Source organism: Symphalangus syndactylus, chromosome 12, assembly GCF_028878055.3.
Source record: "Symphalangus syndactylus isolate Jambi chromosome 12, NHGRI_mSymSyn1-v2.1_pri, whole genome shotgun sequence".
NCBI classification, from domain to species: domain Eukaryota; kingdom Metazoa; phylum Chordata; class Mammalia; order Primates; family Hylobatidae; genus Symphalangus; species Symphalangus syndactylus.
The window spans coordinates 51,422,263-51,445,432 of record NC_072441.2 but is presented as its reverse complement, the minus strand read 5'-3'; the positions used below and the strand labels follow the sequence as shown (position 1 = coordinate 51,445,432).

At 34.6% G+C, this 23,170-nt stretch overlaps 1 protein-coding gene across 3 annotated transcripts in view; it reads left to right on the top strand.

Annotated features, from left to right (window-relative positions):
• Positions 1 to 23,170, top strand: part of DPYD (dihydropyrimidine dehydrogenase) — an 858,879-nt gene that overhangs the window by 47,034 nt on the left and 788,675 nt on the right. For all 3 annotated transcript variants that reach the window (XM_063624340.1, XM_063624342.1, XM_063624343.1), the window contains exon 2: positions 8,822 to 8,932. In XM_063624340.1, the coding sequence (XP_063480410.1) occupies positions 8,822 to 8,932 (111 nt within the window). The remainder of the gene's footprint in view (positions 1 to 8,821; positions 8,933 to 23,170) is intronic.

Genomic DNA, 23,170 nt, shown 5'->3' with positions numbered 1-23,170 from the left:
TTATTGATAAAAAATTGGCACCACAGTAGAATGTTATATTGAAATCAAAGTGTTTATGCCCAATTATGAAATAAATGAGAAAAACATGTTTATTATTATTATTTGTTTACTTGATGCATTGGAAAGTAGTAGATACTTATAGAGAACTCAGAATAAGCCATTACAGAAAAATGTAAGCATAATTTAAATAAGACAAAGCTTAGTTTATCATCTTAAGCATGTAAGTACAAAATGTCAGCAACATGTGTATCATTTTAATGGCTCAGAATTATAGTAAGTAATTACCAGTATTGAATAGGAAAAATTTGTTTATAACTTCAAATGCAAAGGGTAAAGGAAGCTTAATGGTACACTATGTTTGGATAATTACTATTGTGATATAAAACAATACCACATGTTAAGAAAGAGGACATGTTGGTCAAGTAGCTTCCTGCAATTGGAATTCAAGCTCTTGAATAATACTGAAGCTCCAATGTTTTAGGCCTAAGATTTAGTGATTTTATTTGTGACATGAGGGCCTGTGATTGTAATCAATACAGGCTTCTCTTTTTTGCCCTCAGTGGTAATACAGAAAAACTCTCTTTAGATGTATAATTCTAGTTTGTATGTTTCCGCATTCCACTGCTTCACAGAATAGTGTTAACAGACCAAACAGTGACAATATATAACTCTTACTTGATTTCACTTATACTTGGCCCTGGATAATATTCTATCATTTCTTAATCTAGGTAAAATTAGTACAATTAAATTTTTTCTAATTTTGTTCTTCTGCGTCTGGAATAACCAGTATATCTTTATTGTGTTACTGAAAATGTTTGGTAAAGCCAAACAAGTCAAATTCTTTGATGAGAGAAAAATCTCCCTGTATAAGTAATGTACCCTGTATCTGAAAGGGTTAATGGTCTTCTTAAAGTGCTCAATTCATCCAGAGAGGGGACCCTGTGACCTGTTGGAACCTGGCTTTGGCCATTTCTTAGGAAAAATGCAATTTAGAACTCTCCTGTATTATCTGCCAGCTGCTTAGTTATTGATGATATTGACTTTTAGTTTTTTAAAGTCTTGCTTTGGAAAATTATTTTTAACAGCTCTGAACCACTCATGTCATGTATTTTTATTTTATATCACATTTCATTTGGGATATTATTAAGCCAAATCCTTGGTAACCATTTTCCACAATCCAATTTATTTTTACCCAAGATCCATTGAATTCAACTCACTGCCTTTTTGCAAAAGGTTAACCCAATATTTCATGTTATGTTATGCTTTCTACTTATGCTATGTGAAAGAAAAGTAGCTGTGATAAGTAGCCAATAAATTACATTCAGAATGTTTATTCTCAAAAGTTATATTACTATGCTGACATAGATAAACATGATCATTTATCACAATATGGATTATGGAAATAAAAACTAAAATAAATGCAGCCATCTTTCTTGCATGTTACCTGGTTGGTTTGCTTTAAATGTTAGAATAACTACTTTAAAAAAATGTGTCTTTTTATTTCTCAGTTTGAATTAATGGATGAGATTAGTAATGGTTGAAAGCTGAATAGATAAGCAAACATTATATTCTGGAATAAGAAAATGTTTTCACTTTTTTTCTATAAGCATGAGATTACTTGGATCTTCTAATATTGGCTTGGTAAAATAGGTTGTGTTAGTATTATTTCATCATAAGGAATACACCACTTAAAATTAAAGCTTTATTGTATATTTTTCTTCAAAAATACACAGATGTCTAACTTGAGAGACTGAAGAAATATGATTTCTGTAATATTTAGGAGTTACTAAAAATAATCTTGTTACATTTATATTGAGCTAATAAAAGAAGTTTTAGTGGTATTTATTAGAGTGAATAAAGTATATGGCTAAATCAACTGAATGTAGAATTTAATAGGGTTTTATTTTTGTTAACAGCTTTATTGATATACAGTTCACAGATCAACAATTAACCAATGTAAATTATAGAATTCAAAGTATTTTTTAGTGTATTCAGAGTTATGCCAATATAACCATCATCAGGTTTCTTCACTCCGAAAAGAAATCACATATCCTTTTTATAGTAACCATCTCATTTCTCCCTAATCCGCCAGCCTGAGCGACCACTAATATACTTTTTATCTCTATAGATTTGCTTATTCTGGACATTTTATATAAATGGTATCAACAATATGTCATATTTGTAGCTGACATCTTTCACTTAGCATAATGTTTACAGTATTCATCATATTCTTGAATTTTCCAAATTTCTTTCTGTTACTGATATCTAATTCCATTTCATTGAAGAGGGAGAACTATTTTGTATGATTTATTAAGTTAGTAGAGGCTTTTTTTCATCTGGCATACAATATATCCTAGAGAAGATTCCATATAGAGTTGAGAAGAATGTGTATTTTGCTCTTTTAGAGTGTTATATGGATGTCTGTTAGGTCTTGTTGATTTATAGTTGTTGTTCAAGTCTTCTGTTTCCTTTTTGGTCTTCTGCCTGGTTGTTCTATCCACTGTTTAATGTGGAGTATTGAAGTCTTTAGTATTGTTTAAAGGTTTGTTTCCTTTCAAATTTGTTTGTATTTTGGGCCTTGTTGTTAGGCACATATATGTTTATAATTGTTATATTTTCCTGGTAGATTGAGCCTTTATGATGATAAAATGTTCCTCTTTATTTCTAGTAAATTTTTTTGTTTCTTTAAAAGTTTGTTGTTCTGATATTAGTATGGGCACTGCAGCTTTCATGATGCTGCTATTTGCATGATATGTCATTTTCCATCTTTTACTTTCAACATATTTATGTCATTGAATTTAAAGTGTGTCTCCTAAAGACAGCACATAGTTGCATCTTGCTTTTTATCTAGTCTGACAGTGTACATTTATACTGTCTATTATAATTTCATAATTACCTATACTTTACTGTTGACTCTTGTTTTTTTCATGTGAATAGAAGGTTATGGTTACTTACTTTCTGCCTGAAGAACTTCCTTTAATTTTATTTTTTTCACTTTTTATTTTTATTTTTATTTATTTATTTTGAGATGGAATTTCACTCTTTTTGCCTAGGCTGGAGTGCAGTGGCATGATCTTGGCTCATTGTAACCTCCACCCCGGAGTTCAAGTGATTCTCCTGCCTCAGCCTCCTGAGTAGCTGGGATTACAGGCACCCACGACTGTGCCTGGCTAATTTTTGTATTTTTAGTAGAGACAGGGTTTCACCATGTTGGCCAGGCTGGTCTTGAACTCCTGACCTTGGTGATCCACCTGGCTTGGACTCCCAAAGTGTTGGGATTTCAGGCATGAGCCATCATGCCTGGCCAAGAACTTCCTTTAGTAATTCTTATAAGTCACATCTGCTAATAACAAATTCTCTTATTGTTTGTTTTTCTGGGAATGTCTTTATTTTACCTTTATTTTTTGAAAGATAGTTTTGTTGGGTATAGGAGTCATGGTTCACATTTTTTTTTCTTTTAGTACTTTGTATGTCTTATCCCACTTCTTTCTGGTCTCTCTGGTTGTTAATGAGAAATTCACTGTTAAACTTACTGAAATTATTTGTACATGATGAATTACTTTTCTTTTGTTACATTCAAGATTTTCTTTTTGTTATTGACTTTCAGCTCAGCCCTTTTACTGATGTTCTTTGTGTGGATCTCTTTACATTTAGCATACTTCACATTCATTGAGCTTACTGAAGGTATAGTTCAATATACCTTGTTATACTTTATAAAAAAATTAAATTGGGCAAATTTTAAGCCAGTATAACTTCTGTATTTTCTCCTGCTTTGTCTTTTCTTTTTCAGGTAATCCCATTACAGTATTTTGGTTTGCTCAGTGGTGTATCACATATCATTGAGGCTCTGTTAATTTTTCTTTATTCTTTTTCTCTTTGGTCTTCTGATTGTGTAATCTTTCTTGATCTGTCTTTAAGTTTGCTGATTCTTTCTTCTGCTAGTTCAAATCTACTATTGAACTCTAGTGAATGTTTTATATCAGCTATTGTATTTTTCAAGACCAGAATGCCTGCTTGTTGTTTTTGTTAAAATAATTTAAATGATTTACATCTGTATATGGATATTCTGTACTCTCTAAGACATTGTCATCATACTTTCCTTGTAATGGCTGCTTTGAAGTGTGTATTAGTCAGTTCTCATGTTGCTGTAAAGAACTGCCTGAGACTGGGTAATTTATAAAGGAAAGTGGTTTAACTGACTCACAGTTGTGCATGTCTGGGGAGGCCTGAGGAAACTTACAATCACGGCAGAAGGGGAAGAAACACGTCCTCCTTCACATGACAGCAGGAAGAAGTGCTTAGCAAAGATGGAAAAGTCACTTATAAAACCATCATATATCGCAAGAATTCACTCACTATCATGAGAACAGCAGCATGGGGGTAACTGGCCCCATGATTCAATTATCGCCCACTGGGTCCCTCCCGTGACCACGTGGGGATTATGGGAACTACAATTCAAGATGAGATTTGGGTGGGGAAGCAGCTAAACCATATCAAAGTGTTAAATTTGACACATGGGCCCTCTTAATGGGAGTTTCTGTTGTCTGCTTTTTTTGTGTGTCTATATGGATCACACAGTCCTGTTTCTTTGCATGGCTCATACTTTTTTAAATTGAAGACTGAACATCTTACATAATGTAGCTACCCTTGCTGGACACTAACCCCCCTCTAGAGGAGGGCAACTTGTTACTGGTGACTGGATATACTTTTTTTTTTTTATGCAAAGTCTCACTTTGTCACCCAGGCTGGAGTAAAGTGGCCTGGTCACAGCTCACTGCATCTTTGACCTCCCAGGCTCAAGTGATCCTCCTGCTTCAGCCTTCTGAGTAGCTGAGACCACAGGCATATGCCACCATGCCTGGCTAATTTTTGTATTTTTTGTAGCGATGGGGATTCACTGTGTTGCCCAGGCTGGTCTTGAATTCCTCAAGCAATCCACTTGCCTCAGCCTCCCAAAGTGCTGGCATTAAAGACATGACCCATTATGCCTGGCCTGGATATACTTTTTAGGGATGTACATTTTCCTCCGTGTGAACCGCTGATGTCATTCTCACAGGGTGCAGGCTTGGGTATGTGCAGTCATTCTTGGGTGTCCATGGTTTTATCAGGTGTCTCTTTGCCTTTTTCTCTGATCTCTCTCTTAAGTTGTCTGCCTGTAGTAATGTCACACCCAGGTTTTAGTTCCAATGGCTTCTGGCTGATTTCTTTATTACTTTTGCTGTGGAATATGAATTGTTCCACAGTGTGATTCAGTTAAATTTGGGCCTTTTTTCAGTGGTAGTTTTTGAGGTGAGTCCTTGAGGTTTTTTGTAACTCCAAGAGAACTCATCTTATGTTTCCTTCCCTGGGTTTCCCTTGTGAACTATCTGCCTTATGGTTTAGTTTTTTGTTTTCAGGAAGCTACCTCCCTCTTCTTAATTGTTTGACATGAACATTTTTATTGTTTATAAGAGTACTCTTAGGTTTGAACTTCCCTGCATACAGGTTCAAATAAAGTCAGTTTCTTTTGGGGGACTTCTCTGTTCTTATGGCTTATGTCTTCTGGGAAAAATTTCTGGGCCACCACTCCGGAGCTGAGGGTAGTGACAATGGCCCACTTCTCTCAGAGTTAAATCTCTGCTTTATGAGCAAGGTACTAGGTATAGGCAATAGCCTCTAGTCCTCTCAGCTTGCTATTCCTTGTGTGCAAACTCTACCCAGTAAGTGAGGTGAGTCAAGGATAATCAGGGCCGTGGTGTTATTGGCATGATATTCCTGAGGTAGAACCTTGGCTCTATGAGTGGGGGCTGGATGGAGTAACAGAACTCCTGACCTGTCAGCTGCACTTTAGTCTCAGCTGCACTCAGTTGCAGTTTTGTCTCTGTGTAGCATGGGGGAGAGAGAAAATGAGAAATGCTGGCATCTTACCCCTCTCTGGGAGATACCATAGCCCTCAACTGGTGGCTGGGGTAGAGCGAGCTCTGTGTTTTGAGCAATACCCATCTGAGGTAGAATGACTGTCACCTGGACTGAAGTGGTGTGGGTTATACTTCAAATGCCATAGACCTTCACTCCTCTTACCAGTTTTAGTAGATTTTCATGTATTATTGTTTCTTCATTTGCTGTTTGCCTTAAGGCAAATTTCCAGAGACTTTAAAGAGTTTTCATTTTTACTATTTTTGCAGTTATATGTTTATTTTTATGGGAGTCAGTCTGCAGAGGTCCTTACTCTGCCATTCCAGAGGTGACCTCTTAATGGTCATGTTTACTGGCTTGCTCAAGACAGGGTTTGAAATTAATTTTTCATTGAGCTACTCAGGTGCAAATTGATATTATTTAAAGATGTGGTTAAAAATGTTTCCTACCTTATATCTCAAAAAGTGACTTTTAAATATAGCCCTCATCTTTGGATCAGGTTCAATATAAGTCCCATACTCAGAAAAACAGAGTTCCAATTCAATTCTTTTTGCATATTAACTGTGAGATCTTAAGCAGGTTACTTAACCACCCTCAATTTATTTGCTCATCCTAAGTATTGAGATAGTAGTAGCTGTTTGTAAGTTAAATTACATAATGGATGTGAAAGCTTTTGAACTTTTAAACTCTAAAAACTTAAAACACAAAGGATTGTTATTATCACTTTAAATCAAACGCAGAATGAAATGAAGTGACTTTTTCTGATTTTATTCTTGTTGAAGAATACTAAGTATAACATTTATTTTAGAAAGTCATTTATGATTTTTAAATTCTTCATATTAGCATGTGATACTCTTATAAAATCAGCTAAGATATCACCTAGAAAATGATTACTTTATATATGTTGATTGTGGAATTACATTAGTAGAGGTGGAAAATAACATTTTTAGCTTGTGTCTGTTATTAATAGTATAATAATTCTTTTATCTGTTCATTTATTGTGGTCTTTTTGATAGTTCTCTGTGGATCTCAATAAGAGTACATTTTTATATGTGAAAATGGTGAACATGACCCAATAATTTTTAAAGAATCATGGAATCTAGATTTGGAAGGTGATCTTGGATTTGGTTGAATCTAGTAGGAATTGCATTCTCAGGTCCCCTGTCAAATTCTTACTTGGCCACTACATGAACAAATCATGGACAGAGGATTACTGTTGCACATAGCCTCTGGATTCCATTTTCACTACACTTCAATTTTTAGGATGTTTGTAGTTTAGAAAACATGTTGTATCATGCATTTCATTTATTCTTTACTTCTGATTCAGGTGTTGCCCTATTTTGCATGTGAGGAAATCAAAGATCAAAAAGATCAATGGTTTACTCAAAGTTATAAGAGTACTAGGAATTAAAAATTAGATTCATAATTTTTGAATCACTATTTTACAGGAATAAGCATATGCTACCTACCTGGTACTGTATATCATAAACTGAAAGATTTTTAAAAAGTCAGGAATCCCGCAACTCAAAACTTTCACAGTTTAGAAGGGAAGAAAATTCTTAAAGCAGCAGTTACTGTTTAGACTGGAATACTGTGGTAGAGATGTTTCAGTGATCTGGAACAGAAAAATGGATCTAGATTAGTTAGGGGTAACTTCACGGAAGAAGATGACTTTTGAAATGAACATCATTTAAAATGACTGCAGTAATGTCAGCTGGAATGATTTCTAATACAATCTCAGCTGCCACTTTTTAATTTATATCTGAATCCAAATCTTCCTCCATTAATTTCCACAGCCTTGGTTCTGTGTTAATATAAAACAAATTAAATTTCTCTTCCATGTGAAAATTCTTCACCTACTGAAATACACTGTGTCTCTCCCAGATCTTTTCTCCAGGCTTTTCTTCAGCTGTTACATCTAACTTTTCAACACATAATCATTATTGAAACATGGTAGGTAATGTTAATTTGGTTAAACAGAAGCATTTGCTGCTACCATGTTTTCCTCCTCTCTGGTGAAATAATAGTATGTTGTTCATTAATGATTATATTTATTTGTTTTCCGTGAAGTTTTTTTTCTGGTCAAGAATTGCTTCTGGCTAATTAGTAGAAAATACAATAGCAATTACTCGATTCATATTTTGCCCAGTATTAGTCTATTAATGTAAGCTGTTTGAGAGCCATGCAACATTTTAAACATATATTTTAGCTTTTTGTCAATGTATAATGATGTACATTGATATAATGATGTCATTATATCAATGATAACATTATTCGATTTTTTTCTAAGACAAGTATATCTTCTCAGTTTTTCCATATAAATGTCCGTTGTATTAGGATTTTCCCATACTGAACTTTTTTTTGGAAAACCAAATATAGGATTCCTCACTTGATTTTATTAAACATAATCTTGCAAATTTGGGGTCATTCCTCTGATTTACATGTAATCTTTTTTCTTTTTTTTTTGTGATTCCTAAGTTTTCTTTCCTAGCTAACTCTTTCTTTAGGGGCCTGTAGGAGGAAATCCTAGATAAAGTTTGATTTCTAAAAATGCCACCAGACGTGGTGGCTCACGCCTGTAACCCCAGCACTTTGGGAGGTTGAGGCAGGTGGATCACTTGAGCCCAGGAGTTCAAGACCAGCCTGGGCAACATGGCAACACCTCATCTCTACTAAAAATATAAAAATTAGCCAGGCATGGTAGCGTACGCCTGTAGTCCGAGCTACTCGGGAGACTAAGGTGGGAGGATCGCCTGAGCCTGGAAGGCAGAGGTTGCAGTGAGCTGAGATTGTACCACTGCACTCCAGCCTGGGTGACAAAGTGAGAGAGACCCTGTCTCAAAATAAATAAAAATAAAATAAAAATAAGTTTAAACAAATGCCAACATATTTCCATATATTTACACATTGTTTATGCTGTCTTTAGAGTATCCTGGCTTTAAATCCTCGAACACAAACTCATGCAACTCTGCGTTCCACTTCGGCCAAGAAATTAGACAAGAAACATTGGAAAAGAAATCCTGATAAGAACTGCTTTGTAAGTACCACTGATACACTATTTCATGCTGAAAATTATCTCACTCCACACATTATAAGACAAGAGTTTACATACACTTAGAAATACAATTAGGTATTAAAGTACAGCTGTGATTTAAAAAATATTTTAAATATTTAATATTTGAATAAATTCGAAAGTGTATTTTTAATTACACTGCTTTAAAAAATCTCCTGAAATACAAATTATATACAGGTTGAGTAACCCAAATCTGAAAATTCAAAATACCCAAATCTGAAACAAATCTGGTGTCAAGCATTTTTGATAAGGGATATGCAACCTGTAAATTTAGTTTGGTGCCAAAATTTCTTTTTTCAAAATCTTTAAAATTTGTCTTAAAATTGTTTTGCCTAATGACACAATGATACAGAAGAGTTTTCATATTAAAGATATAGTCTAAATGAAGAAAGTTATAGACACACTGGTATCTGTGGACTTTAAAAATACACCCTCACAGAATAAATGAACATTAGATGTTCTATGAACACCTAATATTTCCAGGTGAGGTGTAGGAGCAAAACAGCATTTCTCTGAGATTATTGCTAGAACTTTGTTTAACTGTATATAGGAGATGATTATAGAGCCGGAACTGTGATACCATAGATGGGATGTAAGTACAACCTTAAAGGCGATGTTAGAAATTTTATCTTAAGGTTATATACATTTTTAAATTTTGAAAGAAATGCCTTTTTACCTGATTTCCCCAAATTACCCCAAATTAATATTCCCAAAGTAATGAGTGAGACAGTAGTATTAGCTTAACATTAGCTCTGTTGGAACTTCGTATATACTTTCTTATAGAATGTATGATTTTAGTTGATGTACTTCTTTCCTCCTTCTTACATTATGAACTCTTTGAGGATGGGAATTGAGGGTGTGTGCTCATGTGTGCTTGTATTTATCTAATTTTTAGTTTTTCTATCACCAGCCACTGGGCAAATTTTTTTGAATGAAAAAAGAAATAGAAACAGAGAAACAATGTTATGTGAAAAGATCCCATAGTCACTTAATTACAGACATGGATTTTGAATTCAGTTTTTCTTGGTGCAGTTTTGGGAGCTTTGTTTTCTATCATGATGCTTCTAGTAGAGGTCTCTAAAAGGAAACCAGTGTGATTCAGATTGTTCAAGGAATAGGCCACTTACAAGCCATGACCCAGTTTAATGATAAGAACAATTGAATAACACTGAAAAAAGAATCATAGAATTTTAAACTTAGAAAGCCCTTAAAGACTATTGAGCCTAAATCTCTAATTTTTAAAGGTCTGAGAACTATGATCAGGAGACACTATGTGACTTCCCTAATGTCTTGCATTTATAAGTTTTCAAAGTATTTATGCTCAGGACTTTATTTTGAAACGGAGACTTTATTTCGATGGCTGTTGTTGTTATTTTATGGAAATTAGCATTTGTATCTTATAATGTGATACTATAAATTGAGTTTATTTTATCATTTTAAAAATAATGACCAAGGTGCAGTGAGGTCTGCTTTCTCCGTCAAATATATATTGACCCAAATATTTATAAAAGCAGTTTGACAATATATTTGACAATATTCATTTGGACCTGTGATGCTATACCTAGGGATGCTGTTTATGCTTACGGATGCTATAAGAAGATACCACAGACTAGGTGGCTTAAACAACAGAGACATATTTTCTCACAGTTCTGGAGGTTAGGAGTCCCAGATCAAGGTGATTTCTTCCAAGACCTCTCTCCTTGGCTTGTAGATGGTGTCTTCTCCCTGAATTTTTCACTTTGGGTTTGCTTGTGTCCAAATAAGGACATCGGCTATATTGGATTAGGACATACCCTAATAAACTCATTTTAACTTAATTACCTCTTTAAAGACTCTCTCTCCAAATACAGCTACATTTTGAGATAGTGGGAGTTAGGAATTCAGCATAAGATTTTTGGGGAAATATAGTTCAGTTCATAACAATACTTTTAAATTATCAAACACTTACACCAGTAATTTATTTTCTAATAACATATCTGAAGGAAAGAATTAGGAATATAGGTAAAGAATTAAGCACAAAGAGGATTATCTTAGGCATTATTTACTCAGTGGAGACAAACATAGGGGAAATCCCACTGAATTCCAACCAGTGGGTCATGGTTAAGCAAATTAGAGTAAATTAATTCAGTGGTATATTGTGCAGTTTTTAAGATGTTTTTGAAATAATAATCTGGATAAATTCTATCTGCAATGCATGGAAAGAGGATTTAACATCACTGTATTCAATAGTGATTGTGTACACTTACACATAACCATACTTTTATATATATATATATATATATATATATGCACAAAAGAACAAAAAAAGGAAATATTAATATTGATTATATTTTTTGGCACTTTTGTATATTTCAGTTCTTCTATAATGAGTATTAGTAGAAAAATAAAATGAAAGCTTTAGATCTATGTTAAAATGGTGATCTCAGTTTATAAGATCAGATTTATTGCACTGATGTCTATTAGTTTGAAGACTGTCTGTGACATTCATGAATTTCTCAGAGCAGTGAGGTTTATTCCCAAAAGTGAAATATAAAGCTGGGGTTGAAAGTTATTCTCAATGTGGTTAAATAATGCTACTCCTTACCTATTTGTTATTATCCTCTTCATGCTGGCATAAATAATTGAATGAAAGTGTCACCAAAACATATGGTTTGTTTTTCAATTCATAAAGACCCAAGTAGGATGCTGGAACTTTTATCCCCACTAGCTAGCCAGTAGCCAGTAACTGATGAGATATGAAAAAGTTTTCTTCTTACCTCAGTGACATCTCGTTCTTGTTTTTCTTCACTTCTTTGTTGATTATTTCTCCTCTTATCCCTAGATATTTCAGTGCCCAGAGCTCAAACTCTCTTTCTTTCTTTTAAAATAGTCACTACATTGGTTATCTCGTTATCTCCTTACAGTTAATACTATCTTTAGATTGAAGATTCCTTTATATTTCTAGCCTGCATTACTCTCAATCTATATATTGATATATATATGTATATCTCTATATATAGATATCTGTCTATATATGGGCTATATGTTTCTTATGTTCACTTACCCAAAACAGAGTTATAACTGGACTCAACAATTAGAGAAGTTTTTCTTGAGGCATTATATAGTCCTCTCTTACTATCTGCCTTCTTCCTTTTTTCTATTTCTTTGGTGCTCGAAGCATCTTATTTCAGGCACTGTATTGAATGCTACTCAGAGGTGAATAAAATCTAGCAAAATAAGTAGTCTAAAATCGTTTATTAAAATAAATACAAATTTTGTTTAATAAGTAAATCATAGGCTTCTTAGAAAATAAGCATCTGTTTGACCTGTAAAAGTGCCTTAAGAATGGCAGTTCTGAAATTATTGCCCAGGAATATCTTCACTTGGTAGTTTAATACTCTTCTAGTACTAATTGGAAATTCTGACTTCAGTAGGGGATTTAAACTGGCAAACATGTTTATACTGGTTAATGAAGCACGAAGCAGTTATTTCCAGTATATTTTAAGCAGGTGTTCCGTAACTGCTGTTTATTTTTGCCATTTTTGAAAATGTTGAACTATCCTAATTACATAAATATTTTGCGCTCATTTTTCCTGAGCAATTTTTGAAGACCAGAAAATATTAAAAATAAGAAAACTTATGCTAGGTGAAAATTGAAAGGCAGTTAAAGACAGCCAATTAGCCAATTATTAGACATGTTTTTAAGAATTGTAGCAAATTTGTTCTAAATGCATGACATATACAGGGTGCTTACCATAAATAAATACAATGAGAATAAGCTATAATGCATATTAAGAATTTGCAATGCTTTTTGTGAAGTAATTTATTTAAGCTTCAGAAGCACCCTGTCAGGTATATATTATATTTTATCATCCATTCATAGATGAGGGAACTGAGGCACATGGAAGCATAAGAAACCTATTCACAGTTCCACAACTGAATGGTAGAACTAAAGAATGAACCCATGCAATTTCCAGAGAGCTCTTTTAGTAGAATTGTTTTGAATAAGGAAATAAAATCATTGACTTATTTTCCTTGTAGACAATGAAAATAACTAAATACTATATGGGTTTTGATAATTTTTTTTTCTTGCATGAGCTTCACAATCTCAGTCACTCGTTTGTTTCACATTTATTATCTGTGCCACGTGCCACATTGAAATTCATGTGACATAGGCCTTGCCAAGAAGTTCTCACATTGTTTTGAAGAAGACTGAAATACCGATAAATAATAATAATACTCTTTCGAAGGAAGAACAGTTAAGGAGTTTTAATGATCAGTGTGAGTTGATCATATTTGCCTTTAGGTGAATCAGTCTAGCTTTCAGTGTGGACGATGGATTTAATGAAAAGATGGGAGGCAAGGTCTCTGGGACTGGGTTTAGAAAGCTGGAAGACAAATGATGAAGACTAGGAGGGAGGATGAGCTTGAATTGATTTAGGAGATAAAACACATATGATTTGGGAGTTGACTTTATGTGTATGTTTACTTGTTTATAGCATAAGTTGAGGGTAAATACTAAACTCACTTTTGGGTTATTTGAGGTCTTGTGCCTGTGGATCATTGCAAAAGCTGAAGATTAATAAAGGGTCTGGGATGGAGATAAAGAATTTTCGAATCATCAGGATATATGTAAATAAATAAAAGCCTAGGGGGAGAGTTACCCAGGAAGAGTGTGTAAAGTGGGAAGAGGGTGCAGGTTAGACCTTTGGGATTAGGGCAGAAATTAGAGTGAGGCAAGTGAGGCACTGGCCTGAGGTGCAAAATATAAGGGGCTAACAAAGACTCAGTAATCTAGAAAAACAATAATAATAATGTATATAGGCATACACCTTTTTCCTTTTGCCTCAGGCTCCAGTGTGGCTCAGCATGGCACTGAACATAGCACGGAAAAGGCAGTCAGAGATGAGAATTTAGCTATAAGCACTATGAGAGGTGAGATGAGAACCACAAGAGCATAGTGGGGGACTTCCATGGAAGAAGGATAAGTTAATATGTTTTTCTAATAATATATTATTTCTTATGTTCCAAATACGTTTAATTTATATACTTTTGGAAATTATGCTTAAGGTTTGTCTTGTCTGCTGGCACCATTTTTCCTTCTCAAGTTTACATGGCTATTAAGAGATGAAATCCACTTAGTTAACTACAACTAGCTGTCAGTCTCATTCACGTTTTCATAGATAGCCAGCTACTAGGATCTGTTAAATTTGATGGAGAATATATGTCCCTCCATTGACATATCAAATTCACAATATGAATTTTTATTTTTCTTTTTCTTTTTTTTTTTTTTTGAGACGGAGTCTCGCTCTGTCGCCCAGGCTGGAGTGCGGTGGCGCAATCTCGGCTCACTGCAAGCTCTGCCTCCCGGGTTCACGCCATTCTCCTGCCTCAGCCTCTCCGAGTAGCTGGGACTACAGGCGCCCGCCACCACGCCCGGCTAATTTTTTGTATTTTTAGTAGAGACGGGGTTTCACCGTGGTCTCGATCTTCTGACCTCGTGATCCGCCTGCCTCGGCCTCCCAAAGTGCCGGGATTACAAGTGTGAGCCACCATGCCCGGCCTATGAATTTTTATTTTTAAGCTCCAAAGAAAATAAACTTTTCACCAGATACCCAGTAAGAAAGCAATACCTGTTCTACCCTTGCCTCTTGTTATATGATATTTGAAAATACTTTCTCAAGCATGAGCTTGCTTTTTTGATTGTTGACAATTATTTTCTTCCAAAAATAGACAGTAGTTGAGTTTCTGAAATAAATAAAAACAGATTCTTCGCAACTAAATACCTCTTTCAGTGTGTGAAAAATGCAGTGTTTGTGTAGAGCATGCAGATATCCAACTAGAAACTCAGGCATGCAGGTTGCATGACCTCTTTTATTTTCTTGTAACTGAACTTAATTCTACTGTAAGTATCTGCGAGAGTGGAAACCTGTGTGTCACTTGTAGTATTCATTTTTCCCTGCTTGTGCCCCTTAGCTGATACCTAAGTTTTATGAGGGTTGGTGGCAAGTGTGGGCTGTGAGGTAAGCCCAGCTGATTTTTCATGCCATCTTCCCACTGGTCACCATCATGGGGACTTTGGAGTCATCTTTCATTTTCATTCATTAGAACCCTTTCTATCCCTTGCTTCTCTACTACTTTGAAGTCATTCTTGAAAAGATGACAGTCATTCTGATGTTCCACTCAACACTGGGGCTCAGAGAAGTTCATGGTTCGTTCAATCTACTCTCCCAGGGCTTCATTTGTCGATGAGTCACAGATTCTCCATCTTTCATTTACCCACACCTGGTATTTGTCAGCCCTCTGAGAATAGCCTAAGGAGCTGGGCATTGATCCTCTTTCTCCAAGATCTGCCAATATCTCTGGACCTTCACTTTGCTTTTGGTCCTCATTTTGTCTCTCTGTCTATTAAATATTTATATAGACTGGGTGGGAAGGATGGGAGTGGAGGAAAAAAGTTACTTTTAACTTATCACCCATTTCCTTCTAAATCCACTGTCAATCACTGAAGTCCTTTCAATTTTTCTGAAAACATGACTTCTAAAATTCTAAGCCCAAAAGAAACACCCTTTGTTTCTCTGCTTTCTGTAGTTATATTATTTCCTTCAAGAAATGAAAACCCAGTGGTCTCTCTGCCTAATAGGTATACATTTCTAGGTGGAATGGGAAGGGATGGTAGCAAAACTACAACCACCCCGTAAAGACTGATTTTGAATTTGAATTTATCACGATTGATGATCATCTCCTGCCCTCTATCCAGCAAGTTCTCAAATGAAGACTGTTGGAGTGGGGAGAGATGGCAGAGTAAGTTCCTATTTGGGATGGGAAAGGTTATAGAAAGGTAGGTGAGGGCAGGCAATGCCAGAGGAACCCCATGTTGAGAAGCTGGGACATTACTAGCGTGATCCTAAAACTGAGTGCCAACTTAAATGTAGTGCCACAGTGCCTCACTTACTTCACCCTGTTACTGGCCCAAAGGGCTTCCACTGTCCTGAAGGTACCAGCCAGCCTCAGGACCCAGTAGTGTCTCCACAGGTGTTTAAACTTCAGTAGCAACTGCAAAACCGCAGTAGCAACCCAGATGGATTTGGATGTCCAGGTTGAGTCAGAAGTACTTGCTGGCTCACTCTGTGGGATTTCCTGGTCATTACATTAACTTCTGAATTGCACTACCAGTCATGACACATTATTGAGTGTTTTGAAACACTTGATAATGGTATGATTTTACTGTTAATAATATATTACTAAATATATTATTATTTTCCTATCCCCAAATTAATTTAACTCAAAATTGGTAGACACTTGAATAAAGAGATCAGTTTGCCTATGACATCTTGATTTGAGAAAAACCCTGTATTCAACTAGTTCCGCAAGTAAATTATGTAAACATAAATGGCATACATACATTTTAAAAACAATTTTCCTGTGGCATTTGTTGAGAACATTGCAATGAATTAGAAAAATAAAAGTTTACTTTGAAGTAAGTATATTTTAAGTGATCATTACTGGGCAATAGCTTTCTTATTTCTAACAAATGTTAGATATTATTAATGTGTAAAGTTAATAATTCTGCATGTATGTGTTAGGAAAATTAAAGAAAATAACACTTTAAAGAAAATGCGAGCTTAAAATTTCAGCAGAGGGAAAAAATTAGAGAGGGAAAAATATACTGTGAAATGTGACTACCTAGAAATCCCTTCAGAGTATAAAGCCCATTTACACATACTGTAGACCTTGTAATTTTGAAGTTGAGGTGGAGTCTTTCATTGTATGAATTCTGACATACAACTAGTATTTATTTTAAAATAATAACTGGCTCCTTATGCAAAGGCATTTTGGGTAGAAAGTTTAGAGTCTAGTTGTAGATTTCAAGATGGGAACAGTGGAAAATCTCAATTATGCCTCTCTTGATAGCTACATTCACTCCATAGTTTTAATGCCCATCTATGTGTTTATTAACAGCCAAATGAATATCTCCATCCAAGATCCTGTCTGTATCCAGATGCTTCTTAAGATAGTTCCACCTAGATATTGTATTGGTTTCTGACTATTACTATGTCAAAAACCGAATTATTCATGCCTATTCCTGCCCGGCTTTTCTTTTGCTATGTCGGTAGCAAAAATAATCACTTTGTCATCTAGGCAAGAAAACTTGGGGCAATTCTTGACACTAAAAAAGCTATTATCAACAACACTGTATTATAACTAACATAGAATAAAAGAAGATTCATATAACATACATTCATTTAATATTTTTATGCCATTTGATTTTCATTTCTGTATGGAACAATGAATCAGTATGTCATTGTGGAACTTGCCATATTTGCCATGTTTAGTCAATTCTCTGATGCATATTTTATCACAGTTTCACATCTCTGGAATTAAGATTCATTTTATAGTTAATCTGATAAGAAAGTTTGTATCAGTTTAATTAGCAGTTTTTTGTTGTTGTTAGTATATAAAAATAACATCTTAAAAATATGTGTTGTCTTTGGCACTATAAAATAAAGCATGTACGGAGAGAAGGCAGAAAATATTTTGACTGAAGCAAATGTTCTCCAGTTTTTATTAATGTTGTTGGTAGATGTGATAGCTTTCCATAGCACTGGAAATTCATGAAAAGGAAACTCACTGAAAATAAAAACATAGGTATATGGACAATGGTCCTAGTAACTGCAAGATTGCAGTTCAACTTAGTTTAGGATAATTTTGTCTTGTATTTCCAGAATAAAAAGCAATTCCTCTGAGTGTCTGAATCACATCATTTTTAAGGATTCTCAAATATATTATTTTCCTGTCCCAAATTAATTTAACTGAAAATTGGTAGACATTTGTATAGAGAGATCAATTTGCTTATGGCATCTTGATTTGAGAAAAACCATGTATGCACCTAGTTCTGCAAGTAAATTATGTAAACATAAGTGGCATAAATGTTGATGATCTGTAAAATATTTGTAGTTCTCCTTCCTTATGAATGTATGATATATTTAATATACACAAACCATTTTTGAGTATCTGATACAAATGCCTAATTTAGATTATATGATTCAGTTTCTCATATATTCTTTCCATCTCTGTGCTGAGAAGCAAATACATTTCACTTATTTTTTTCTGAAGTTCTATGATTTAGGGAGTGCATCTAACAAAGGATTTAGCTGTGTGACACAGTGCCATTCTCTGTAATAGTATCTCAAATAATAGTGGTGATAATGGTGATGATGAAGACAATGAGGATGGTGGATAGTGAACCAGGCTGTTTATAATACTAAATTAGTTGATGAACAACTCTATGAAGCAAATATTACTTCATGCATTTACTCCTTATACTCCCTTTCCTGCTTTATTTTTCTTCATAGAACATATTGCCATCTAACATACTATTTTTCATATTGTACTTGTTTGGTTGTTTAGTTATTTTCTCCCCATGAGAATGTAAGGTCTATGAAGACCTATTTTGTTCACAACTGTATCTTCAGGTCCTGAAATAGTGCCAGACATGCAGTAAGTATGCAATAAATAATAATTAATTGAATATTTACTGAAATCTCAGTGTGTGTTAAACACTGCTTTTAGTGCTGAGAATACAACTGTGTACTTTATTCTTCCAGAACTTATATTCTGGTGGATGAGAATTATTACTGTTATTTTGTTAATTATTATGATTATAATCCTCTTTTTATTAATGGGAAATATGAAGCTTGGTGAAGATAAGTGAATTGCTCAATCTACACGTATATAAAAATGTATTTTGATATTCTTTTGAAGAATTTTTTTATAGTAAGTTTTATCTACTAACATACACCTAGATTTCTATAAGAATACAAAGTATACCCTGAAACAGCAAGTAAAATATGAAGCTATTGATTGGTTTCCATTGTTTATATATGTATATGTGAAGTATAAACTCTGAGTATCATCTCCTGAATATTTTTGGGCATTAATTCAATTGCTGGAAATAAGTTACCTTCCGGAGTAATGAACCCACTTAAAGAATTAATTTATTGCATCACACTTTTCAGTATTTCTATAACACCACTATATATAAATTATTTCACTTTGAGACTTATATAGTATAAATATTTGAATCTAAATTGTACATATTTATTAATTACTAAATATTAATGGAAGATCTAACATGTTCCAGCCACTGTGATAAGTGATGGGAAAGGGACAAAACGGTTTTTGCCCAGACAGCTAAGTGGGCATTTGCACAGGTGTTAACCTCATTTCATAATCAAGTTTTGTCAGTACAGCCTTCCATGGGAATTACAGCTGAAGTACCATAGCCTGGTCTCAGAATTCAAGGTTGGCCTCCCTGAGGAACCAGAATTTAAACTGAAAATAAAGATGAAGGAGGGAAGGAAGGAAGGAAAAAGAGGAATTTCACGAGAGTAGAAAACTTGTATCTGAAAGTCCGAAGATGGGGGAGCATACTGATTGAAGTTAAGGGATTGAAACAGTTTCAGTACTGCATGGCTAAAGTCATAGACCGGGGCATATAGAAAAGTACCAAGAGATGATGCTGAGGACCTCTCCACAGAGTAGTGACAATGATGATGATGACAAATATTTTTTTCTCGAAAAGTTCTATAGTCTGGTTATTTCATTGAGAAGCGCATGTTATATGTTAAAAAGTCACATTCTTTGTTTGTGATATGCTGTAATTTAGAGTTTTGATATATATTAGTATCCCTCTTTAAAAGTATGTGTTTTCCTAGTGCTTCATTCCACACATGGACTAGTATTGTCAGAGATTTATTTTCCAGGCAAAAATATGTAATAAGATGGTAATTGACTAAAAGGAAGAAAAGTGTTAACTCTTAATTTCCTGAGGCTGTTACAAAAATGCTTTGCTTTAATTATTTATTTCAGACTGATTGCAACTTTCTCCACATCCATGTGACACACAAATTAAACTCGTTTGTAATTGTCAGCCATCAGCCTCGTTACTTTTATTTTGTCCGTCACTGGTTTGAAGTTTTAATAATGGTTAAGCAGGGTGCTCTTTATTTTTTTAAAACAACTTTATGGTTAATGGAATATAGTTATCTACTCAGGGTTTAAACTGATCTGGAAAAAACTTTCCCCTAAGTAAGGTATATTTCAATTAGCTTTATTTGCAAAAGAAGGAAAATTTTCCCTTCACAGCTTCCTTATCTTTGAGGTTGGGTGTTTATGAGGGAAGACAGTGGAACCTAAAGAGTTCAGTTGTCAGTAGAGAGTTTGGTTAAGAGAGTAAGTGCTAGAGATAATCTGCTTAGCTCCAATTATTGGTTTTGCCATTTACTAGACTATGACCTTGAGTAAATTTCTAATTCCATTACTGCCTCCATTTCCTCATCTCTAAATGAAGAGAATAATATCTACCTGATAGAGTAAATGAGTCAATGTTCATAGTATTCTTAAAATCGTGGTTGGCGTATATATATATGTATATATATATTACCTTATATAAGTATTATTGCCTATCATTATCAGCATTTATAAGGGGGATGCTCCGAGGTTTCTGTTACTACATATGGAAGCCCATCATGATAGTGGATAGAGAACAATGTATATGGAAAAACCATAGAGAAGTACTGAGCAGCAAGATACTGAGGATGGTAATGAAGACAGAATATTTCCTCTATTGCCCAGAAATTTCCTAGTAGCATATTTCTACAGAAACAGAAAGAAGAGAGAGAGAAACAGCCACAAAATTTTTTTGAACACTGTCTTATATGTGCATATGGATGGATTCTTTTTCTGTGATTTTTTTTTTTTTTTTTTTTTTTTTGCCTGTATTTCTCCCTTCTCCAAAAAGCCTCAACATGATGCCTTGGTCTTGGAGAGTTTTTATCATAGGATAAAGGTTTGTATTATTGTGAGGAATTCCACTCTGGCCGAAGCTCTCTTGTGTGAGCTCCTGCGGGGCTCCTGACTGCTAACCTGAAATGTGTTCCCTCTCTTAGAATGGCCCTAGAGTGAAATATTTATTCTCCGTGTCTGACAAGGAAATTTCTCTTGGGAGAAGAAGTTGTTCTTATAGACTACGTATTAGTCCAAGAATATTGAGAAGGGATCCAAAAGATCTGGAACCAAATAGATTGAATTTGTTTACACAAAAATTCTTTGCATAATCATAAATATTAAACTGGAATTGTATGATGTATTATAGGTCAATAAGTAGTATATAATAAAGCAGATGTGTGTTAAGACTATTTCTATAAAAACAAAATATGTATATTTTAAAAGATATTAATGAAGCATATTACTGTATTTACAAATAAGAAATATCTTTGCATATGGGAAAATACAGTGCTCTGAACAAAAGAAATCAGCAAAATTGTCTTTAGAGTCTAATGGTATATTTTACCTTTGCAAAACATTTATTTGGTGCTCATAGCAAATAAATATGTGAGTTTTGCTGTTTTCCCGAATGGGCATACAATGGCAGCTGTCTTTCTAATCGTTCCCCTATTCAAACACTAATCGGTGGAACCCACGTAGAATGCTAGACGCCTGAATAGGTAGACAATGGCAGCAGCGTTTTTAATCACAGTCCCATTCATGCACTAATCGGAGTGATGATTAAAGGACATTAGAGGGAGCACTTTGACATCTGATCCTTTGAACTGACGTCTGTGCAGGCTGCACTCCATAGAGCTCACTTGGCTAAACTGATTTCCTTAAATAAAGTGCTGTGATTTCCAGTGTAGGAAATATTACATTAGAGCCTATTGAAATGATTAGGAATTGAGGAGCTTTTCTTTAGGTGGGAATGTGGTGTATGCTGTATACTCACAAAAGTGAGATCATTAATATTGCATGTACTACTTTGAATATCAGGGACCATAGAGAAATAGCATGAGAAACACCTTCCTGCAGTCATGCACTTAAAATGAATATGAACAAAAATGTGGAACTCTGCTGTCATAGCTCTCCATTACTGAATTTTATGAATTTTAAAATATTTGTATTTTTATATAACACGATAAAGATCCACACATCCTAACTGCATTTCATATTTTTGTTTTCATTAAGCCAGGATATTTTTAATGTTACCTATCTTGAAGTTGCTTTAATTACAAAAAAAATGTGTTATACCCTATTTGCATGGTCATGCTTTGATTCCTTAGTCGTTAGTGAGACAGAATGGAATATTTTATTTTCTCTTTTCTTTCAAATTTCTAATATCTATTTAGATTTTACTAACCTGTTCCCCAGAATATTTCATGTGATTTATCCTAAAAATGTTAATATCTATTCAGCATTTGCAAGTTGAATCAGTAGTTAAAATTCCAACATCAATATTTGAATATGGAGCTCCAAATATCAGTAACTGTATATACTACATTTATGTGTAATGTATGTAGGGGAAGAAAAAGCTTTTCCTTTAACCTCTTATGTTCAGTGGCTGGGGCATGTGAATTAAACTGACAAAAGACAGATTAACAGGAGAACATGCATACACATTTTATTTGATGTTCATATTTTAATTTATATGTGCACAAGGCCTTCACGTGCAAGAAACGAAGACAGAAAGAAGCAGTTAAACCCAGGGGCTTACATACCATTTTAATAAAGGGAGATAAATCGTGCAGAAGTGATAACACAAAGCAAAAGGGGTTTGGGATTCTAGGGGTGATAAATTGTGGGAAGATAAATATATGAGGGATACTAATGGAAGATAAGGGCTATTTTAGCAAGGTTTGTTTGTGCAAATCCATCTTGGTGCCAACTTTCTGTATCCGGTGATAAGGATTTTTCTCCTCCTGGTATGGAAGAAGGGAGGGGAACACCTTCACAAAAGGAAATTTATGTCTGCTTTTAGGCAGATAGGGAGAGAGCAAAGAGCACAGAGCTCTTTCTGCAGTTTGTTGTTTCTTAAGTGCTTTCAGCTCAAAATGGTCTTTATGCCAAGGTGGCATATTTTGGGGTGACATTCTGACCCCCTCATGTACAGCCTCTTTGGATTGTTTCCTTTGTTTATTATATTTCTTATTTATAGGATTCTTTCCTAGAAGATAGGTATATTTATCACAAATCCTGGATAAATTTGACTGTGATGTATACTTCTGAAGGTAGCTGCCACACAAATCCACAAGTTTATTGGCATAGACCCTCGAAGCTTTCTTTGTACCACCTAACTCTGGCCCTCATTCTGGCCACTTGAATCTGATGCAGAGAACTGACCGAGGCTAGGGAAATCAGGTTCTCTCCTAGATATCTAGGACAAGAGAT